Source organism: Ovis canadensis, chromosome 7 (assembly GCF_042477335.2).
Source record: "Ovis canadensis isolate MfBH-ARS-UI-01 breed Bighorn chromosome 7, ARS-UI_OviCan_v2, whole genome shotgun sequence".
In the NCBI taxonomy this organism is placed as follows: domain Eukaryota; kingdom Metazoa; phylum Chordata; class Mammalia; order Artiodactyla; family Bovidae; genus Ovis; species Ovis canadensis.
Genome location: NC_091251.1, coordinates 60,221,777 through 60,240,445, shown reverse-complemented (window position 1 = coordinate 60,240,445; position 18,669 = coordinate 60,221,777). Strand labels below are relative to the sequence as shown.

The 18,669-nt window shown below is 45.6% G+C and overlaps 1 protein-coding gene across 5 annotated transcripts in view; it reads right to left on the bottom strand.

The window, feature by feature from the left end:
* ANXA2 (annexin A2) overlaps positions 1 to 9,993 on the bottom strand; it is a 45,239-nt gene extending 35,246 nt beyond the window's left edge. The window contains exon 1 of one of the 5 annotated variants that reach the window (XM_069596332.1): positions 9,721 to 9,993. In XM_069596332.1, coding sequence (XP_069452433.1) covers positions 9,721 to 9,763 — 43 coding nt within the window. In that variant the 5' untranslated portion in view covers positions 9,764 to 9,993. Of the gene's footprint in view, positions 1 to 8,780 lie in introns of all 5 variants that reach the window. The other 4 variants (XM_069596334.1, XM_069596331.1, XM_069596333.1 and 1 more) reach the window with 4 other exon arrangements.
* Between the last annotated feature and the right edge of the window lie 8,676 nt (positions 9,994 to 18,669).

Here is an 18,669-nt window from a genome sequence, read left to right as displayed (position 1 = left end):
CTGCTCTGGTGGGGGATCTTGAGAGTTAGGAGGCTGTGTGTGTAGAGGGGGTGCTGGAAATACATACAAACTCTACTTTGCACTCAATTTTTCTGTGAACCTAAAACAGCCCTCAAAAGTCTACTTTCTTTAAGAGTAGCCAGACTGTCCAAGGGCTTCCCATGTAGCTCAGTTTGGTAAAGAATCTGCCTGCAATGCGGAAGACCTGAGTCCAATCCCTGGGTTGGGAAGATCCCCTGGAGTAGGAAAATGAATACCCACTCCAGTATTTTTGCCTGGAGAATCCCTATAAACAGAGGAGCCTGGTGTGCTGCAGTCCACGGGGTTGCAAAGAGTCGGACACGACAAGTGACTAAATACAGCACTCAGCACAGACTGTCCAATATACTAGCCACCAGCTATCAAACATTGAAAGGTCCTCAGTCCAAACTGAGATGTGCTTAAGTAAGTGCAACGTACACACCAGATCTGGAAGACTTAGTGTGAGAAGGAGAATGTAAAATCTAGTAATTCCCAACTTCACCCTGGGCCAAGAAACATTTTATAGGGTCACCTCAGTATCCTGCTGCATTTCACCAAAGTGGAGGTAGACTCCCTAGGACATGGACCACCTGGCCTTGACTCTAGCTCATGGGGCTCAGTAAGAACTGGACTAGGTCTGCAGTGAGGGATAAACTGTTATCCTCTGCCTTGTGGAATTCTAGGCCTCATTGTAAGCAGCTAAGAAATAAAAATGCCAAAACAAAAAGACGACCAGTAAATCAGAACTGTTTCTGGATGGATTTATTAGACCAGGCACTTCACATCAGTTCTGATATTTAAGAATCCGCAGCCACAGAGGCAGGTGAGGTTCTGCCAGGTAGTTCTTTCAAGCTGCCTTTCCAGCTCTGAGCACCAGCCTGGGAGACAGGTCTCACCGTGCCCTAGATGGATCCCTTGGTGCTGTACCACAGAACGGGATTCAATAATCCTTCTCACTCCCACAACACACTGACACAGAAAATCAGATTTTAAAAAGCCCACAGATTTCCCTTCCCATTAACTATCCACAGTCGTACTGCTCTTTCACCAACTCAGTGGCTCTTTCATGCCACTATCAACTACACTCCTCTATTTTATCTTGTCACAACAGTTCAATATCCATCCTTCTGTGATGTTCTCTTACTCCAGCTCCATCCAGCCCTCTATCTATTCCCTAGCAAAAGTGGACTTGAGGGACTTCCCTGGTGGTCCAATAGTTACTTAAGAACCCACCTTTCAATGCAGCAGCTGTGGGTTCAATCCCTGGTCAGGGAACTAAGATCCTACACGTCGGGGGGCATCTAAGCACACACACCACAACTAGGGAAGGCCACATGCTGCGACTACTGAAGCCTGCACACCACAGGGAAGAATGGGCACAGCCCCCTCCAAAAGAAGAAACAGCAAAGGGACTTGAGCCGAACTGCCCCTTGCTTCCCCTCAGACACACCGTAACTGCTTTAATCCACAGCATCTTGACTCGTGTCTCCCGTCCCACTGTCTTCCCCTTCTCTTCTCCTAGTTACAGACTCTGCCCCTCTCTCAGATCACTAGCACTTTGGCATATGCTTCAACAGAGTGGCTGCGGCCTCCTCCCCGCAACACTGTCTCCCACCTTTTGGTATCAGAAACACTTTCTGATGCCACTCAACTTACTTGCTGTGAAACAGTATCCTGAGTTCCTGCCATGCATCACATATTCAAATGGCAACTACATAGTACAATTCAACAAAACGGTCATCTGCTGGACAGAGTCCCAGTTCCCCAACAGATTTAAGAAGGCTCTTCACACTGTAGGTGCTAAAGAAACTTTCAGAAACAGTGAATTGATATTTTGCATAATTAACATTGACATGTTACTATTTACAAGCATTCTACAGAAAAAGAATATCACAATAACCAAAAAACAAGATCCACGAAGCTTGCTATTTCTCCATGCAAGAGTCTTCTGCATCCATACAAATACTTCCTACTTCATGCAAGCTTAACGGCAAAGACATTTTCACCTTAGAAATAAACATGGTCCTAGTTCTTCACTACGGCCAATCCATTTATTTCTTCACCATATCCTGGTCTCCTCACTACATCCAAGATCCTGGCAATGCAAAGTCATTTTGCAGATGACTAATTAATCTCCAGAAGAAACAGTCGGCTTTGCCACTCATAATATTTGTTAAAACATTAGCTTAATATAGTGCATTTGATTAATGAAAAGATGTCACGGTGCGGCTACCCTTGAAAGTGGAAAGAGAAAGTCTTGGCAGGGCTACTGCAGGTTACAAACACTGGTGACACCCAGGAAATCAATCAACAAGCCCCTAACACACACACACATACACACACTCTCTCTCTCTCAGCCTGCCCCTCATTAAAAGCTGAGACACACACACACAAAACTATGTAACACCGACTCCACTTCTGCAGGACCTTCCAGCTCTCTTCCTTTCTCGGCCCAAGAAGACAAGACCAGGTCACCCAGCTAATGATGAAGGGAGGCAGGGGCCCAGGTCCAGGTCCTCAGACTCAAGGGCCCTTTCAACTTCACCACAGTGGATCTTCATTCCAAGAGGTTAAAAGAGAAGAGAAAGATAAAAGCATGCATGAGGTTGGCTAAATACCTGAGAGGTGACATACTGACTAGTTTGAGAAGGGCAGTCACTCACTCTGGAAGGCTCAAGCCAGAACAACAGGGGAAAGTCGGAGGAGATGAGACGCAGGTGAGTGTTCCGCGGGTGTGAAGATATAAGGCCAGGTTTAAAACCAGCCACGTCTAATGTGGTGGCATGTGGGGGCCTGAGAGGTAAGTTTCTGGATGGTGCATATTTAAGTGTGGCTGTGGAAAGGGATCTGACCCCAATACTCACAGTATCCATTCACAGTATTTGCTCTGGAGGCTGAATTTTCTTACTGAAACAATAGCTCTGCCTTGGTGTACCTACTGTTAGGACAGTAACTGTCCATACCATCGGGGACAATTCCACGCCTACTGACCACTCAGCACAATGAAAAATTCCTAAGCCCATTATATGCAGAATCACCACTTCTTTTCTGGCAGATCTCTCTATGGAACATGAAAATGCCATCAATCGTTCCAACACTGCAACCTCACCCAGATCTCCAACTGGTTTCAACTTGCAGGAGAGAAAAAAACAAAAATCAGCAAATTCAATCTGTTGATGAGTACCTCCACATAACAGAGAAGGGCTGGGTGACTAGACAAGATTGTTAAAATTACCTTTATCAGGTAAAGTTTTTTAAGAAAATAACCAGAGGGGTACAAGGAGACTGACTGAAAGAGCCACACCCATTTCAAACTTGAAATAACTCACCACTGGGGAGGGAACTCAGACACTCCACCCTAATGAAGGGAACAGACAGTTTCCTCTGCCTTGAAAATATTAATAAATGAGGCTGTTAATTGCCTGACTACCAAAGATTTTAGAGTGCAAAGCTAGACATTAAAGCTGTGCAGCTGCTGGAAAACAGGCACCTTACATCGAACATAAAGACTATCTTAAGGATAAATTAAGGGTTTATCTTTAAAGAAAAGATTATACTGTACTTCAGTGCTTCACTTTCACAACATAGTTATAAGCCGTACAAGTAAAACAGCCTTAAACTCTCCCCTAACCCCCACCCAGTAAAAAGTAAAACAAAGCTTGCAAAAAGGTGGGAAACAAGCAATAAGTAAACCAGAAGTTGGCACTTCAAATAATAAAAACAAGTTCTACTGATATGAATTATGAAGAACCAGATCCAGAAAGCCCAAATAGCAATTTGTACAAACAAACAAAAACACACTGCAACAGGCTCAACTGCATAGCAGAACCTGAGTATAACCAGCAGTTCCACTTTTAAAACGTGGAGTGTTGATGTGTTACCGCAAAACACATCCCTAGCAACCATGATGAATCAATCAGGAACTGGATGATACAAAGGATTTTTAAAACCAAAAAAAATGGGTGAGGGTGTGGGGGTGGAGGGCTGGGATTCCCCACCAAGCCCTTGTTTGCAGTCCTGTGTCTACAGGACCAGACTGAAATTTTAAATCAAAAGCAAGGGGGAAAAAAAAATGCATGAGTCGGGGGGAAGAGGTGGAGCTCCCACTGTACTCCACTCTCCACCCCTTCCCCAAACCATTTTTATTTAACAGAACCTTTCTGAAGGCACCCAGTTTTCCCCTTGGTTTTTATGGTCTTGATTAATGTCTGAGTCACAAGCGCAAGTCATTCCCGAGAAATCCTGGAATTCTGCCCAGTGGCCTTGCTCAAACAGAGCAGGATGGACACAGCAGAACTTGCTCTGGCCTGTCCCTTTTGCTGCCTGATCTGAATCAATATTTGTTTGCTAACTTCAGACACAATGCAGCCGCGAGCTCTCAGAGCCTCTCAGTCAATCTTCTGATGCAGGGTTAGAGTAGGCGGAAAGAGACACGCAGAAGAATGATGTCACTTGGCTCCAAGCACTCTCAGGGTTGAGAAATCAAGGTCTTCACATCTACAACTCAATTTCAGTGTTTTATGGCCCACGTATTACATTTCCAGTGGGGCCCTGCTGCTTACAGTAAAAAGTCTACACAGCATTCAAGATTTTCCACACTCTGGACTCTACCTACTTTTCCGTAAATAAAGCACATGCATACACACACACACACACACACACACACACACTCACTCACTCACTCACTCACTCAGCACCAAAGTCGGACTGGACTGGTAATTCTCCAAACACACTCAATGCTATTCCGTGACCTTCATGTCTGGGTTTTTCAAGTCCCCAGTACTGGGAATGCTCAATGTGGATCAGCTGACATCCTCATGCAACTTCAGGGTACAAAAACTGTTAACTTTCTCCTGCACCTCTCCCTGCTCCGGGTTCCTGTCTCTCTTGGCGTGTCTGTGAAGTATCAGAGCTGAGAGTATAAAGTCAGTCTTCCACTCTATTCGCCCCCAGGGTTTCCGTCTTACTCACTGCCATTTCCCTACAGGTCTGAGCATGAGTGCTCAGCACACTGGAGGTATTCACTGACATTTTGGTATGTTTTACACACACTGGCTCTTTCCACATTTTGTCCTTTTCCCCTTCTTTTCCAATACACTCTTTCTCAGTTTTCTTTCTCTTCCTCAGACTGAATATCTCATATGCAGTTCTAGTTCCACACATAAAGAGCTGGAGGCGTCAATTCCCAGCCTCTATTCACATCTTTGTAATGTCCAATAGATCCATTCAGGGGTCAGACTCTTTCTCGTGATCTGCAGCTCTTCCCGACTCCCACAGCCCCTCATTTATACCTCATTTAGGCCCCCTGGGTCCTAGCTCTGTCCACAGGACAATGTGGAAAAGTAACCTCCATCTGCCATGGCAAGCAAAGTGGGAAAGGAGGCAGGAGGGAGTAAGGGTTTGCAAGTGGCCTTGGGACTCTGATTTCCTCTGAGCTGGGAGCTGGGTGTGGCAGGGAGACAAAGTGCAGGGCGTCCATGTGACAGGCACTCCCTTGACTCAGAACTTTCGCACCAAGCCTGGGAGGATAACTCAGACCACTTGTATGCTACTGACTTCTCTCTGACAAGACTGAACTAAGATGGTTTAAAAACCTTCAGGCTGTACCCTATGAGAAAGCTTTGGAGGTCATCTCAGTGGACCCACTGAGAAGGGCAAGCCTGCGCACCTCCTGACCCCTTCTGCTGACCTGCTCCCCAGCTAAGTAGATGGGGACCTCATCTGGCAACTGGAGGAGGAAAAAGAGACCTGACAGTGAATGAGTTGGGTAGGGGGGGATCTTTTATTTGGAGACTGCTGTCCTCTGATGTAGCCTACAGTGAGAATAGGGTGTGGCACCAAGGGAGAAAAAAAAAAGGAGGTGGATTCCAGTACGCAAAAAAAAAAAAAAGAGTATTCCATTTCTGTTCTTACAGTCAAATCCAGAAGGCAGGTTAAGTCATGATAACCTGCAACAACACTTTGCCTAGGAGGTTAAACATGAAGCTCAGGTCTGTGGAACAGCTGGATTAAAGGGGAAATGAGCCCCAATCAAGTTCGGAAGCTAATATTAATTTGGGAAAACGTAAAGTTCACAATCAATTACTGCCTATACAATTCACTCATTTTTGTTTTTCTCCTCACTAGATTTAAAACCTAAAGAGCAGAGTGGTGCTTTTTTTTTCGGGGGGTGGGGGGCAGTTCTGTTTTGTTCACTGCTGTATCCCTAAGTGCTTATACTAGCAAGTAGAATACGAAGTGAAAATGAAGTGTTAGTTGCTCAGTCATGTCCTACTCTTTGCGACCCCATGTACTGTTGCCCACCAGGCTCCTCTGTCCATGGGATTCTTCAGGCAAGAACAGTGGAGTGGGTTGCCATTTCCTTCTCCAGGGGATCTTCCTGACCCAGGGATTGAACCCAGTTCTCCTGCATTGTAGGCAGAGTCTTTACCATCTGAGCCACCAGGGAACATAGCAGATGGAACATCTGAGCAGAACATAGTAGATGCTTAATAAATACTGTCTAATAAAGAGATGTTTAAGGCAGCCCAGGAGAGCCTGGGATGTTCATCTGGCACACCCACCCTCAGTTTGTAAGAAATGCCTCAGCAGGCCCACAGCCCCACACAAAGGAAGGACAAAGGCCAGATTCTAGGCCCATCGGTGCAGGAAGAGCCTACAAACCCCAAAATCAATAACAATGTAGGAGGATATCTACCTTGCCAGGAAAAATACTTAAATTAGAAATCAGTCAGGAAACTAATGGCCACGACTGTAGACATACCAATCGATGCAGTATTTTTAACAGCTCAAAGACAGAGGATGTTAAATACTGACACCCCAGTCCCAAACCAAGTTCATGATCAAAGCCAGTGAGTCAGCAGTATTTCCTGGGCATTTACAACAGGCAAGCCATTTGGCACTACAGGAAATCACAAAATCCAGGCAGTCCTCCAATCATAAAACTCCAACTAAAAAAATTTAATTTGATGGTCACACCCTTCCATGGCAGATGCAATTTATTTCTGGGGAAAGCCTTGACTTAAGCTTTGAGATAACAGATGGAGTTAGAAGGGAGGCGAGTTCCACAGGCAGCAGTCTTAACACCCCTGACCAGTAAGGACACTGAACCTAGCCTCATGTGAGATCTTCCTTCACACTGCCTGGGTACTATGTGGTCCTCTGATTCCATGGCCTCAAATATTATAAATTAAAATGCTTAGGTTCAAAAAGGTGCCTTGCTATTTTTTAAATAACACAATTCCCCTGAGTTGCTAAGGATTTTAGGACCACCAACCTTCCGAATACTGAATATTAACAAATACGGATTCAATCTGCTACTCTCCAGCTGGGTATAGTAAGTACAGCGAAGGAGGAGGAATGGGAGGAATGCATCAGAACTGGATAAGCAGGGTGGAGCTTTTGCAATATGTCAGGGAGGAGGATCTCCAAGGAGGCAAGAGGAATACAGAGAAAAGTAGAGATGGTGATAAGGACATAATTACAATTACAATAATGTGATCAAGGCCAGCATTAAAACTAAGACGACTTCCAGTAAAATATTTCAGTGATTTTTTTTCTTCTTACCTACACATCTTGCCTCCCACTTCCCACCACTCCGAACCCCCAAGCTGGGCCTATACAATCAGTACTTTCTATGGAAGTGCCTTCTACAACATTGCTTCAGTGCGACAGTGCCTTCTACATTCCAAATGACCAAGGTCCAGACAGGCACAATATGGTACATTTTGGATAGAACCTATCAAAAGTCAGTATGAGCTCAAGGGTCCAGAACCCTGGACTCCATGACCTTATGGTTCTGGATAAAGACCCAGTAAGTCCCTATGAGGGTACTGCTCTTTTATACACAAATTGAGAATACCTTCCAATAGCTTTAAAATGGCAAACCTTAATACAAAAAGAATGATACTGCTTTGGTATGACACAATGCTTTCAGGGTGCTCTACAAATTTATTTTTGAATGAACATGTTTTGGAACCTTTGATAATAACCCTCAGGGGCAATTCTTAAACCACTTTCATCCATAAGGAAACAGATGCCCACTTCCCACCGTCTTAACCGCGCCTTGATGGAAAACAGCCCTCCACGCCAGACGCTAGGGCCGATCTCACAGAGCTACAGGGAGAGGCCTAGGGGCCACGCCCAGTTCTGTACCCTCTGCCTTTGACTCACTGAAGCATCAGCGCCAGTCAGTCAGTGACAACTCTACCCACAGAACCACGGGGGACACTTCCTTCCTGAAGCAAAAGTGGTCAGGCAAATTGGAAACTCTTCAGATACACGGAAATCAGAAATGCTCTCCTACAGGATAATCTAGACAAAGGAGAAGGAGCTGAGGTTCTTTCATTCTGTTCTGTTCTATAGGGGCAGGAGGTCGCTACTAAAAACCCCTACCCCTTATCATCCGTCCAGTTGCTTCCCTCTTGCTGGTTGGCACAAGTTCCACAAATGCACATTTGTTTCAAGTCAAGTTAACTTGCAACAGTTGGGGATCCCTTTCTAGATAGCCGTAAGGCTCGTGTTCAATGTAGAGGGTGCCGCACCCTCCGCTCTCCTCCCGACCCGGGGCTCCTAGGGTGACCACACCCAGCCCCCCGCATAGCCTGGCGCGTCTGGAATGTGGGGCCTCCCTCTGGCCCCCTCCCCGGCGCCACCTCGTCTGGCTTCCTACGTGCACTCGGGAGGGATGCCCAACCCCTCCTTCTGCCTTGCACCCCCCATGCCGCAGCACACCCGGCGCCCCTCACTCCTGTCCAAACCTCCTCGCCACTAGGCAACCTCCCCGCCGAGCCCCTAGTGCAGACGATCCCTCCGGCCTTCTCCCGGGTCCCGTCGCCAGAGCTTCTCTTTGCAAGGCTGACTCCTTCTCTGCCTATCTGCACCGCGCCCCCCTACCCCGCCCCCGCTAGCTCGGCGGCCTCGGGCTGTAGCGGATGGGCGGGCGGGCGTCCCGCTTACCTGGGCTGGGCGCAGTGCGCTTTGAGCGTCCCCAGAATCTGAACAGAGCCGGCTGGCCTGGGTGGGGCTTTTATAGTCACCACATCCTCGCGGTGCACTAGAGGCCCGCCCCGCCCCGCCTTCCCTTGCCCCTTCCCCTGCTAGCACCCGGACTTGGGGGTGACTCACCCTTCCCGCCCCGCGCGCCCGCCAGGGCCGCCTCGCCCTGGAACATTCCCTGGGCCGCGCCAGTGGGAGTGGCCCCGCGCCCACTGCCGTACCCTCCGGTAAAGCGCTGCTGAGACTTCCCCGAGGCCTATTAGCGGCCTCTTTTTCCTCCCTTTCTCTGCTTCTCCAGCGCCACGTCGAGTTCTCAGGCCTGCCTCAGGTTCATATCAGTACAGTTGCAAGACTTTAGTCGACTATGAGGTTGGTTAAGTCACTTTTTTTTTTTAAGGCTTTCGATGCAATGGAAGGAAGAATAGTTCCAAGAAACATAAATCGTGATTCCCCTGAGCTGGGCCGTTGGCATCCAGCCCCCGGTTACCGTCTGCAAACATATTAGCTTAACCTCTGACCGGCCATTCCCGGGAGGAGCGCTGGGAGGGGGGAGTTCCGCAGTGTCCTGGCTGGCAGAGGATTCCTCCGCCTTGGGGCGCGTTGGTACACAGGAAGCCACTGTGGCTGTGGTTAGGCATTGGGAGGCCGAAGCCAGGAGCAAGATCCCACCCTCCAGCCCGGGGAGGCGCCCTTTTTCCAAACCTCCCGAGACGCCGGGCCTCCCGCGTGTCGGGCAGCTGTGCATGTCCTCCTGGCAGGCAGTCCCAGGCTGGGTGGGACCAGTGGCTTTGAACCTTGAGTTCCAACAAAGAAGTTCCTCCCTTCCGTCTTTCCTAACTGGCTTTTTTTTTTTTCTTTCCCTCTCAACCTCAGCTCGCTGGCTTGGTTTTGCTATTTCTCGCTTGTTTGTTTGTTTTCATTCTCTGCTTCTATGAACCACCGTGGCAGTAAGCACGCAAATGTGATTTTGTGTGTGACTGTGAAAATACTGTACTCACACCTCAAAGTAGACGGAAAGTTTTGCTAAGAATCCCAAAAATCTCGCTCTGCACCTCTGAATTCTTTCCTTTCACACACGTCACGTAGCTCTTTCACCTGATGCTTCTAGAGAGTTTTAATCTCCTGTCTCGCTTAACGTCTGTTTTTACTTTCTAGTTGAGCGTCATTTCATTCCTGGGAATTAAGAAATGGCGAGGCCAAGAAATCATTGCCAAGCTCACAGTCAAGTCCAGACCACAAATGGGGTCTCTAACCACTCAGCCCAGAGCTCACTGTTACCCGTTTCTTCCACTCATAATGAAACATGATAGACACCGTCAGAAGGACAAATAGAAAATAAAGCAATTCTGTTGATACAATCTCTGATTTACATTTGTGTTCAGTTGCTAAATCGTGTCTGCCTCTTTACCACCCCACCAACTGTAGTCCACCAGGCTCCTCTGTTAATGGGATTTTTAAGCAAGAATACTGGAGTGGGTTGCCATTTTCTTCTTCAGGGGTTCTTCCCCACCCAAAGATCAAACCTGCCTCTCCTTAATTGGCAGGCGGATTCTTTACCACTGAGCCATCAGGGAAGCCCATTTACCTTTCAGTTCAGCTCAGTTCAGTCCCTCAGTCGTGTCCAACTCTTTGCTACCCCATGAATCGAAGCATGCCAGGCCTCCCTGTCCACCACCAACTCCCGGAGTTTACCCAAACTCATGTCCATCGAGTCGGTGATGCTTTCCAGCCATCTCATCCTCTGTCGTCCCCTTCTCCTCCTGCCCCCAATCCTTCCCAGCATCAGAGTCTTTTCAAATGAGTCAACTCTTTGCATGAGGTGGCCAAAGTATTGGGAGTTTCAGCTTCAGCATCAGTCCTTCCAATGAACACCCAGGACTGGTCTACTTTAGGATGGATTGGTTGGATCTCCTTGCAGTCCAAGGGACTCTCAAGAGTCTTCTCCAATACAGTTCAAAAGCATCAATTCTTCGGCGCTCAGCTTTCTTCACAGTCCAACTCTCACATCCATACATGACCACTGGAAAAACCATAGCCTTGACTAGATGGACCTTTGTTGGCAAAGTAATGTCTCTGCTTTTAAATATGCTATCTAGGTTGGTATAACTTTCCCTCCAAGGAGTAAGTGTCTTTTAATTTCATGGCTGCAATCACCATCTGCAGTGATTATGGAGCTCCCAAAAATAAAGTCTGACACTGTTTTCACTGTTTCTGCATCTATTTCCCATGAAGTGATGGGACCAGATTCCATGATCTTAGTTTTCTGAGTGTTGAGCTTTAAGCCAACTTTTTCACTCTCCTCTTATAGCTCCTCAATTCAGGCTGAAAGCTTTACAACCAGAAATTGTGTTTTTCTGCCTAATCCCTGAATATTTTGGAACAGAAGGAGAACACAGACTGACAATAATGGTGGGCTGGATCCTGTCTCCCTTCTGTTCTCCCGGCTGGTTGCACAGCCTCTGATTCCCAGTTGTGTTGTGATAGGCACTCTACAGAAGATAAGATTTAATTCAAATCATGTGGAATACCTAGGAGCCAAGTATCCACAAGAATGCTTTTGCTTATCTAGGGCATCTAGCAAATCCAAACATACAGATCTGTTAAATAGCCAGAGTCAGCTTCATACTACAGAACTTCACACTGGTGTTTTCATAAGAGGAAGCTGTTGCAGGTCATGGATTGTTCTTTCTGAGGAATGTGGGGCCAGTTCTGCCAATTGAAACGAGCCTTTGAAACTCTGTGCAAAGATCCTTTTTTCTTTCTTTTCCCCCCATGGTTGGAAGAATGTTCACAACAACAAATCTCAGATTATGTCTCTGCTGCTGTGCATTCTGTCCTCCAAAGCCTTGACTTTATTTTGTTCATGCTTCATCTGCTGTACCTCAGCACTACTAATTGTGCCTAGCTAACTCCAGTACTCTTGCCTGGAAAATCCCATGGACGGAGAAGCCTGGTAGGCTACAGTCCATGGGGTCACTGAGTCGGACATGACTGAGTGACTTCACTTTCACTTTTCACTTTCATGCATTGGAGAAGGAAATGGCAACCCACTCCAGTGTTCTTGCCTGGAGAATTGTGGGCTACCGTCTATGGGATCACACTGAGTTGAACACGAATGATGTGACTTAGCAGCAGCAGCAGCAGCAGTGACAGGCCGGAGAAGGCAGTGGCAACCCACTCCAGCACTCTTGCCTGGAAAATCCCATAGGTGGAGGAGCCTGGTAGGCTGCAGTCCATAGGGTCGCTAAGAGTCAGACACGACTAAGTGGCTTCACTTTCACTTTTCACTTTCCTGCATTGGAGAAAGAAATGGCAACCCACTCCAGTGTTCTTGCCTGGAGAATCCCAAGGATGGGGTAGCCTGGTGGGCTGCAGGCTATGGGGTCACACAGAGTCAGACACGACTGAAGCAACTTAGCAACTGCAGCAGCTGCAGCAGCAGCAGTGGTAGGCACTCACTAAAACTTAGCAAACAATAGAATTATTCACCCAATAATAGAATGTTAGAGCAGAGAGGGGCCTTAACAGGCTACTTATCCAGTCCTTGATTTTTATAGATGTAGAAACTGGAGCCCAAATAAAGTCTCCTGCCCAGTCCAGAGATGGAAAAACGCACTCAAGTTACTTATTGCAGTTTAACAAATTACCACCAAAACTTAGTGGTTCAAACATAAATAAAACCGTTTACTCATGATTTTGCAATGTGGACAGGACTCAGGGGACAGCTAGTCTCTTCTCAGTAATGTTGGGCGGGGCTGCTCAACTGGGGTTGCAGGATGGAAAGGCATTTCACTCATTTGTCTGATGCCTCCACTGGGGTTGCTGGACTGCCTGGGAGCAGGCTGGATCTCTTTGTCCTTTGGACTGTCATCTGCCAGGTCCTCCTCTACACCAGGATAGTAAGGGCAGCTGGCTCTCAACAAGCAAAAGCTGGAGCTGCCAGGCCTCTTAGCTTGTGGGCTACCCTAAAACAGGCTGGATTGGTTTTGTGGGCTGTAGTTTGCTGATCTTCACTTTAATCTGTCATCTGATCGGTCTTTGGCTTTGCCTTCTGGCCTCTTGATTCCACTCTCTGAGATGTCTTTCCTTTCCCTTCAGAATGGTCCATATTTGTTCCAGAGTAGTTCTCTCAATCTGCGTCGTTAGCAGAGACTCGAAGGCCCAGAAACTTCCTTTTTGAACTGTTTCTGTGTCCAACCTGGCAGTCCTTTCATTAACATAATTATCTTTAAAATTCTGTGGGCTTTCTATACATCTTATTGAGGCTCCTTCCATGCTCCAAAATTTATATCCGATGGAATTTTTCTCAAAACTTTTGAGGAATTTCTGTAAATTTTAATGAGGCTTAACATCCAAATGTTCCAAAATTCACATTGATTATTCATATTGATTATCCTTTCTAAAAAAGATCTGAGTTTGTCAAGCTGGAACAATGCACTTAAGATTCTCAGAAGCCCTGAGATGGCCTTCAAAGTACCACATTAAATCTTTCTGGAATCTTAAAAATAAATAAAAGGGACTTTTCTGGTGGTGCAGTGGATGCGAATCTGCCTGCCAATGCAGGGAATCTGGGTTCCATCCCTGGTCTGGGAAGGTCCTTCATGCCTGGAGCAGCTAAGCCTGTGCACCATAACTCCTTAGCTTGCACTCTAGAGCCTCGGAGCCGCAACTACTGAGCCTGCAAACCACAAGTACTGAAGCCTGTGCTGTGCAACAGGAAAAGCCACTGCAAGGAAGCCCCCACTTGTCACAACTAGGGAAAGACTGTGCAAAGCAACAAAGATCCAGTGAAGTAAAAAATAGATAAATTTTTTTGAAAAAAATTAAAAAAAAAAAAAGATTTTGCAACCACACATGATTTGATCTTTATCCTGGGGCCATTTCTTATTTTCCAAATCTTTCTTCGGCTAGAATTCTGCTTAAAAACCAAACGTATGTTTACTTAGTACTTTTTTTCTTTTTCACTTTATCATACACAGCTAAAAGAAAACCACTGGCATTTTCAGCATTCTGCCTGGAAATCTCCTTGGCTAGATTCATAAGTTCATTAGGCACATTTTCTATCACTTGTGTTACCACAGGCAACAGTAACATTAAACATTCTGCCAACACATAACCTGGGCTGCCTTTTTTCCAATCTTCCATGGCAATTTCCTTACCACTTTTCCAAGCTCCAGTAACAGTCTTCTCTCTAGTTACTGTCTGGAAGCAAAGTCCATGCCACACATTTTAGGTTTTTCCTACAGCAACACTTCATGTCCACATTCTAATTTCTGTCTCAGTCTCCTGTTACTAGGAAATAAGCCCACTTCCAAATATCAGAAACTTAGAACAGCAACAAATGTATTTGTTCCGATTCTATGAAGGGCAGAGTTCATGGAATCAGCTCATCTCTGGTCTATTTAGTGTTGTTTGCTGCTGCTAAGTCACTTCAGTCCTGTCTGACTCTGTGCAACCCCACAGACAGCAGCCCACCAGGCCCCCCACCGTCCCTGGGATTCTCCAGGCAAGAACACTGGAGTGGGTTGCCATTTCCTTCTCCAATGCATGAAAGTGAAAAGTGAAAGGGAAGTCGCTCAGTCGTGTCTGACCTTTAGCATGGACTGCAGCCTATCAGGCTTCTCCATCCATGGGATTTTCCAGGCAAGAATACTGGAGTTGTTTAGGGAGACTCAAATGAAGCTGGAAGATCCATAAGGGCCTCCCTCCAGCAGAGTAGTTATTGACCTTCAAAGGAGTGAAAGTGGAAGCTACCAGGCCCAGAAGTGAAACAGGGGCACTTCCCTGCATCCCATTGATCAAGGGAAGTGATATAACCCAGATTCAAGGTAAGGGGAAATAATTTCCACCTATTCATAAAGGGAGTGATATATGTTTCAGTTCAGTTCAGTTGTTCAGTCGTGTCCGACTCTTTGCGACCCCATGAATCGCAGCACGCCAGGCCTCCCTGTCCATCACCAACTCCCGGAGTTCACTCAGACTCGCGTCCATCAAGTCTGTGATGCCATCCAGCCATCTCATCCTCGGTCGCCCTCTTCTCCTGCCCCCAATCCCTCCCAGCATCACAGTCTTTTCCAATGAGTCAACTCTTCGCATGAGGTGGCCAAAGTACTGGAGCTTCAGCTTTAGCATCATTCCTTCCAAAGAAATCCCAGGGCTGATCTCCTTCAGAATGGACTGGTTGGATCTCCTTGCAGTCCAAGGGACTCTCAAGAGTCTTCTCCAACACCACAGTTCAAATGCATGAATTCTTCGGCACTCAGCTTTCTTCACAGTCCAACTCTCACATCCATACATGACTACTGGAAAAACCATAGCCTTGACTAGACGGACCTTAGTCGGCAAAGTAATGTCTCTGCTTTTGAATATGCTATCTAGGTTGGTCATAACTTTTCTGCCAAGGAGTAAGCGTCTTTTAATTTCATGGCTGCAATCACCATCTGCAGTGATTCTGGAGCCCAAAAAAATGAAGTCTGAAACTGTTTCCACTGTTTCCCCATCTATTTCACATGGAGTGATGGGACTGGATGCCATGATCTTCGTTTTCTGAACGTTGAGCTTTAAGCCAACTTTTTCACTCTCCTCTTTCACTTTCATCAAGAGGCCCTTTAGTTCCTCTTCATTTTCTGCCATAAGGGTGGTGTCATCTGCATATCTGAGGTGATTGATATTTCTCCCAGCAATCTTGATTCCAGCTTGTGCTTCTTCCAGTCCAGCGTTTCTCATGATGTACTCTCCGTATAAGTTAAATAAGCAGGGTGACAATATACAGTCTTGACGTACTCCTTTTCCTATTTGGAACCACTCTGTTGTTCAATGTCCAGTTCTAACTGTTGCTTCCTGACCTGCATACAGATTTCTCAAGAGGCAGGTCAGGGGGTCTGGTATGCCCATCTCTTTCAGAATTTTCCACAGTTTATTGTGATCCACACAGTCAAAGGCTTTGGCATAGTCAATAAAGCAGAAATAGATGTTTTTTTTGAACTCTTGCTTTTTCCATGATCTAGCAGATGTTGGCAATTTGATCTCTGGTTCCTCTGCCTTTTCTAAAACCAGCGTGAACATCAGGAAGTTCACGGTTCATGTATTGCTGAAGCCTGTCTTGGAGAATTTTGAGCATTACTTTACTAGTGTGTGAGATGAGTGCAATTGTGCGGTAGTTTGAGCATTCTTTGGCATTGCCTTTCTTTGAGATTGGAATGAAAACTGACCTTTTCCAGTGCTGTGGCCACTGCTGAGTTTTCCAAATTTGCTGGCCTATTGAGTGCAGCACTTTCACAGCATCATCTTTCAGGATTTGAAACAGCTCTACTGGATGAGTGAAAGAAATTGTTGGCAACCACTTTTGCACACAATCCACCACAATCCTTAAACTAGTAAGTGGCAGAACTAAATCCACTGCTTTTTCCATCACACCGTCTCTCTCACACACCACCACTGCTTCAGTAAGAAGCAGGCTGTCTCTCAGTCCTGTACATTATATGGTTTAGAGTTTCACTAACCATAAAGCTGTTCTTACCTTGAAACTTGTTATACACAATCAGTATATAATAATGTATTATATTTGAAGACATGGCCAGAAGAGGAAAAATACCTATTTGGAAAACCTGATATCCAGAATATCAGAATATTCAGATATATCAGATATCAGAGTTCTAGAAAGAAAAATAGGGAAAATGAAGGGGAGAACATCACCAAAAAATAACTGAGGACAATTTTCTAGAACTGAAGGCTATGAGGCTTTAGATTGGAAAAACCACAAGTAATGGAAAAACAAACCCAAGATACATTATTGTGAAATTTCAGAACACTGAGCGGGGCCAGGGGAAAGATCCTGAAAGATTTCAAAGAGATTTAAAAAACAACTCATTTATGAAGGGTAAGAAAGAAGATTGGCATGATACTCAAGACTCAGATCTTAGTTTCCAAATACTATTCCCAGTAAATAAACCAGTTCTTAAAGCAATGGCTGGATCCAGAGGTAGAACACAGAAAATCTGTGGTGAGCTTTGTGCTAAATGACTGATGGTAAAAAAATCAAAGACACAAGAGACAATTTAAAGGAGTTCTCACTGGTTAAAACTGAGGGTAATTTGAGGATCATACTGAATAGTGATAGGAACTGATGATACACATTGAATAATCTAGTAGTAAAATAGAAAATACAGGAGTGGACAGGAGAAGTTCTTAATTAGATAAGAATGCTAACTGATAAATGTATCAGGAAAGATAAATACAAAAAAAATCATTATTATGCAACTAGAATTCCATACCCAGGCACACTATAAATCAAGAATGGACTTCCCTGCTGGCACAGTGGATAAGAATCCACCTGCCAGTGTAGGCAACATAAGTTAGATTCCTGGTGTAGGAAGATTACAAATGTGATGGAACAACTAAGCCCATGTACCACAGCTACTGAAGCCCATGTGCCTGGAGTCCATGCTTCACAACAAGAGAAGCTACTGCAATGAGAAGTCTGAGCACCGCAACAAAGAGTAGCTCCAGCTCACCACAACTAAGAAAGCGTGCACACAGCAACAAAGACCTAGCATAACCAAAAATACATAAATTAGTTTTTAAAAGAATGTTTCATCATTAACACTTTTCAAAAATATTGTTTATGCCTCTGTGCCCTGTGTTAATTTCCTAAGACTGCCGTGAACAAACTGCAACAACCCGGTGGCTTAAAAGAACAGAAAAGTATTCTCTTACAGTTCTTGAAGCCAGAAGTATGAAACTGAGGTACCTGCAGGGCCACACTCCCTCCAGAGGCTCTAGAGCACAACTCTTGTCTCTTGCGGCTCCAGTCATTCCATGTGGCTGCATACTCTAATCTCTTCCTCCAACTTCTCAAGGCCCTCTTCTCTGTTCCCCTGTCTTCTCCTCTTCTGTCTTTCAGAAGAACACTTCTCACTGGATTTAGGATCAATCTAGATTCAGTTCAGTTCAGTCGCTCAGTCATGTCCTACTCTTTGCAACCCTATGGACTGCAGCATGCCAGGCCTCCCCGTCCATCACCAACTCCCAGAGTTTACTCAAACTCATGTCCATTGAGTTGGTGATGTCCTTCAACCATCTCATCCTCTGTCGTCCCCTTCTCTTTCTACCTTCAATCTTTCCCAGCATCAGGGTCTTTTCCAGTGAGTCAACTCTTTGCATCAGGTGACCAAAGTATTGGAGTTTCAGCTTCAACATCAGTCCTTCCAGTGAACATTCAGGACTGATTTCCTTCAGGATGGACTGGTTGGATCTCCTTGCAGTCCAAGGGACTCTCAAGAGTCTTCTCCAACACCACAGTTCAAAAGCATCAATTCTTCGGTACTCAGCTTTCTTTATAGTCCAACTCTCACATCCATGCATGACCCCTGGAAAAACCATAGCCTTGACTAGACGGACTGTTGTTGGCAAAGTAATGTCTCTGCTTTTTAATATGCTGTCTAGATAACTGAGGATAATCTTTCTTCACATCTGTAACTTATCTTCAGATCTGTAACTTAATTATATCTGCAAAGACTCTTTTTTCCCAACAAGGAAATATTCACAGATTCTAAGACTGAGGATGTAGACATAGCTTTAGGGCACCACCATTCATCCCACTATACACACTAATCTCAGGAGACTTGTGAATGGTGTACTTCACCAAAACAA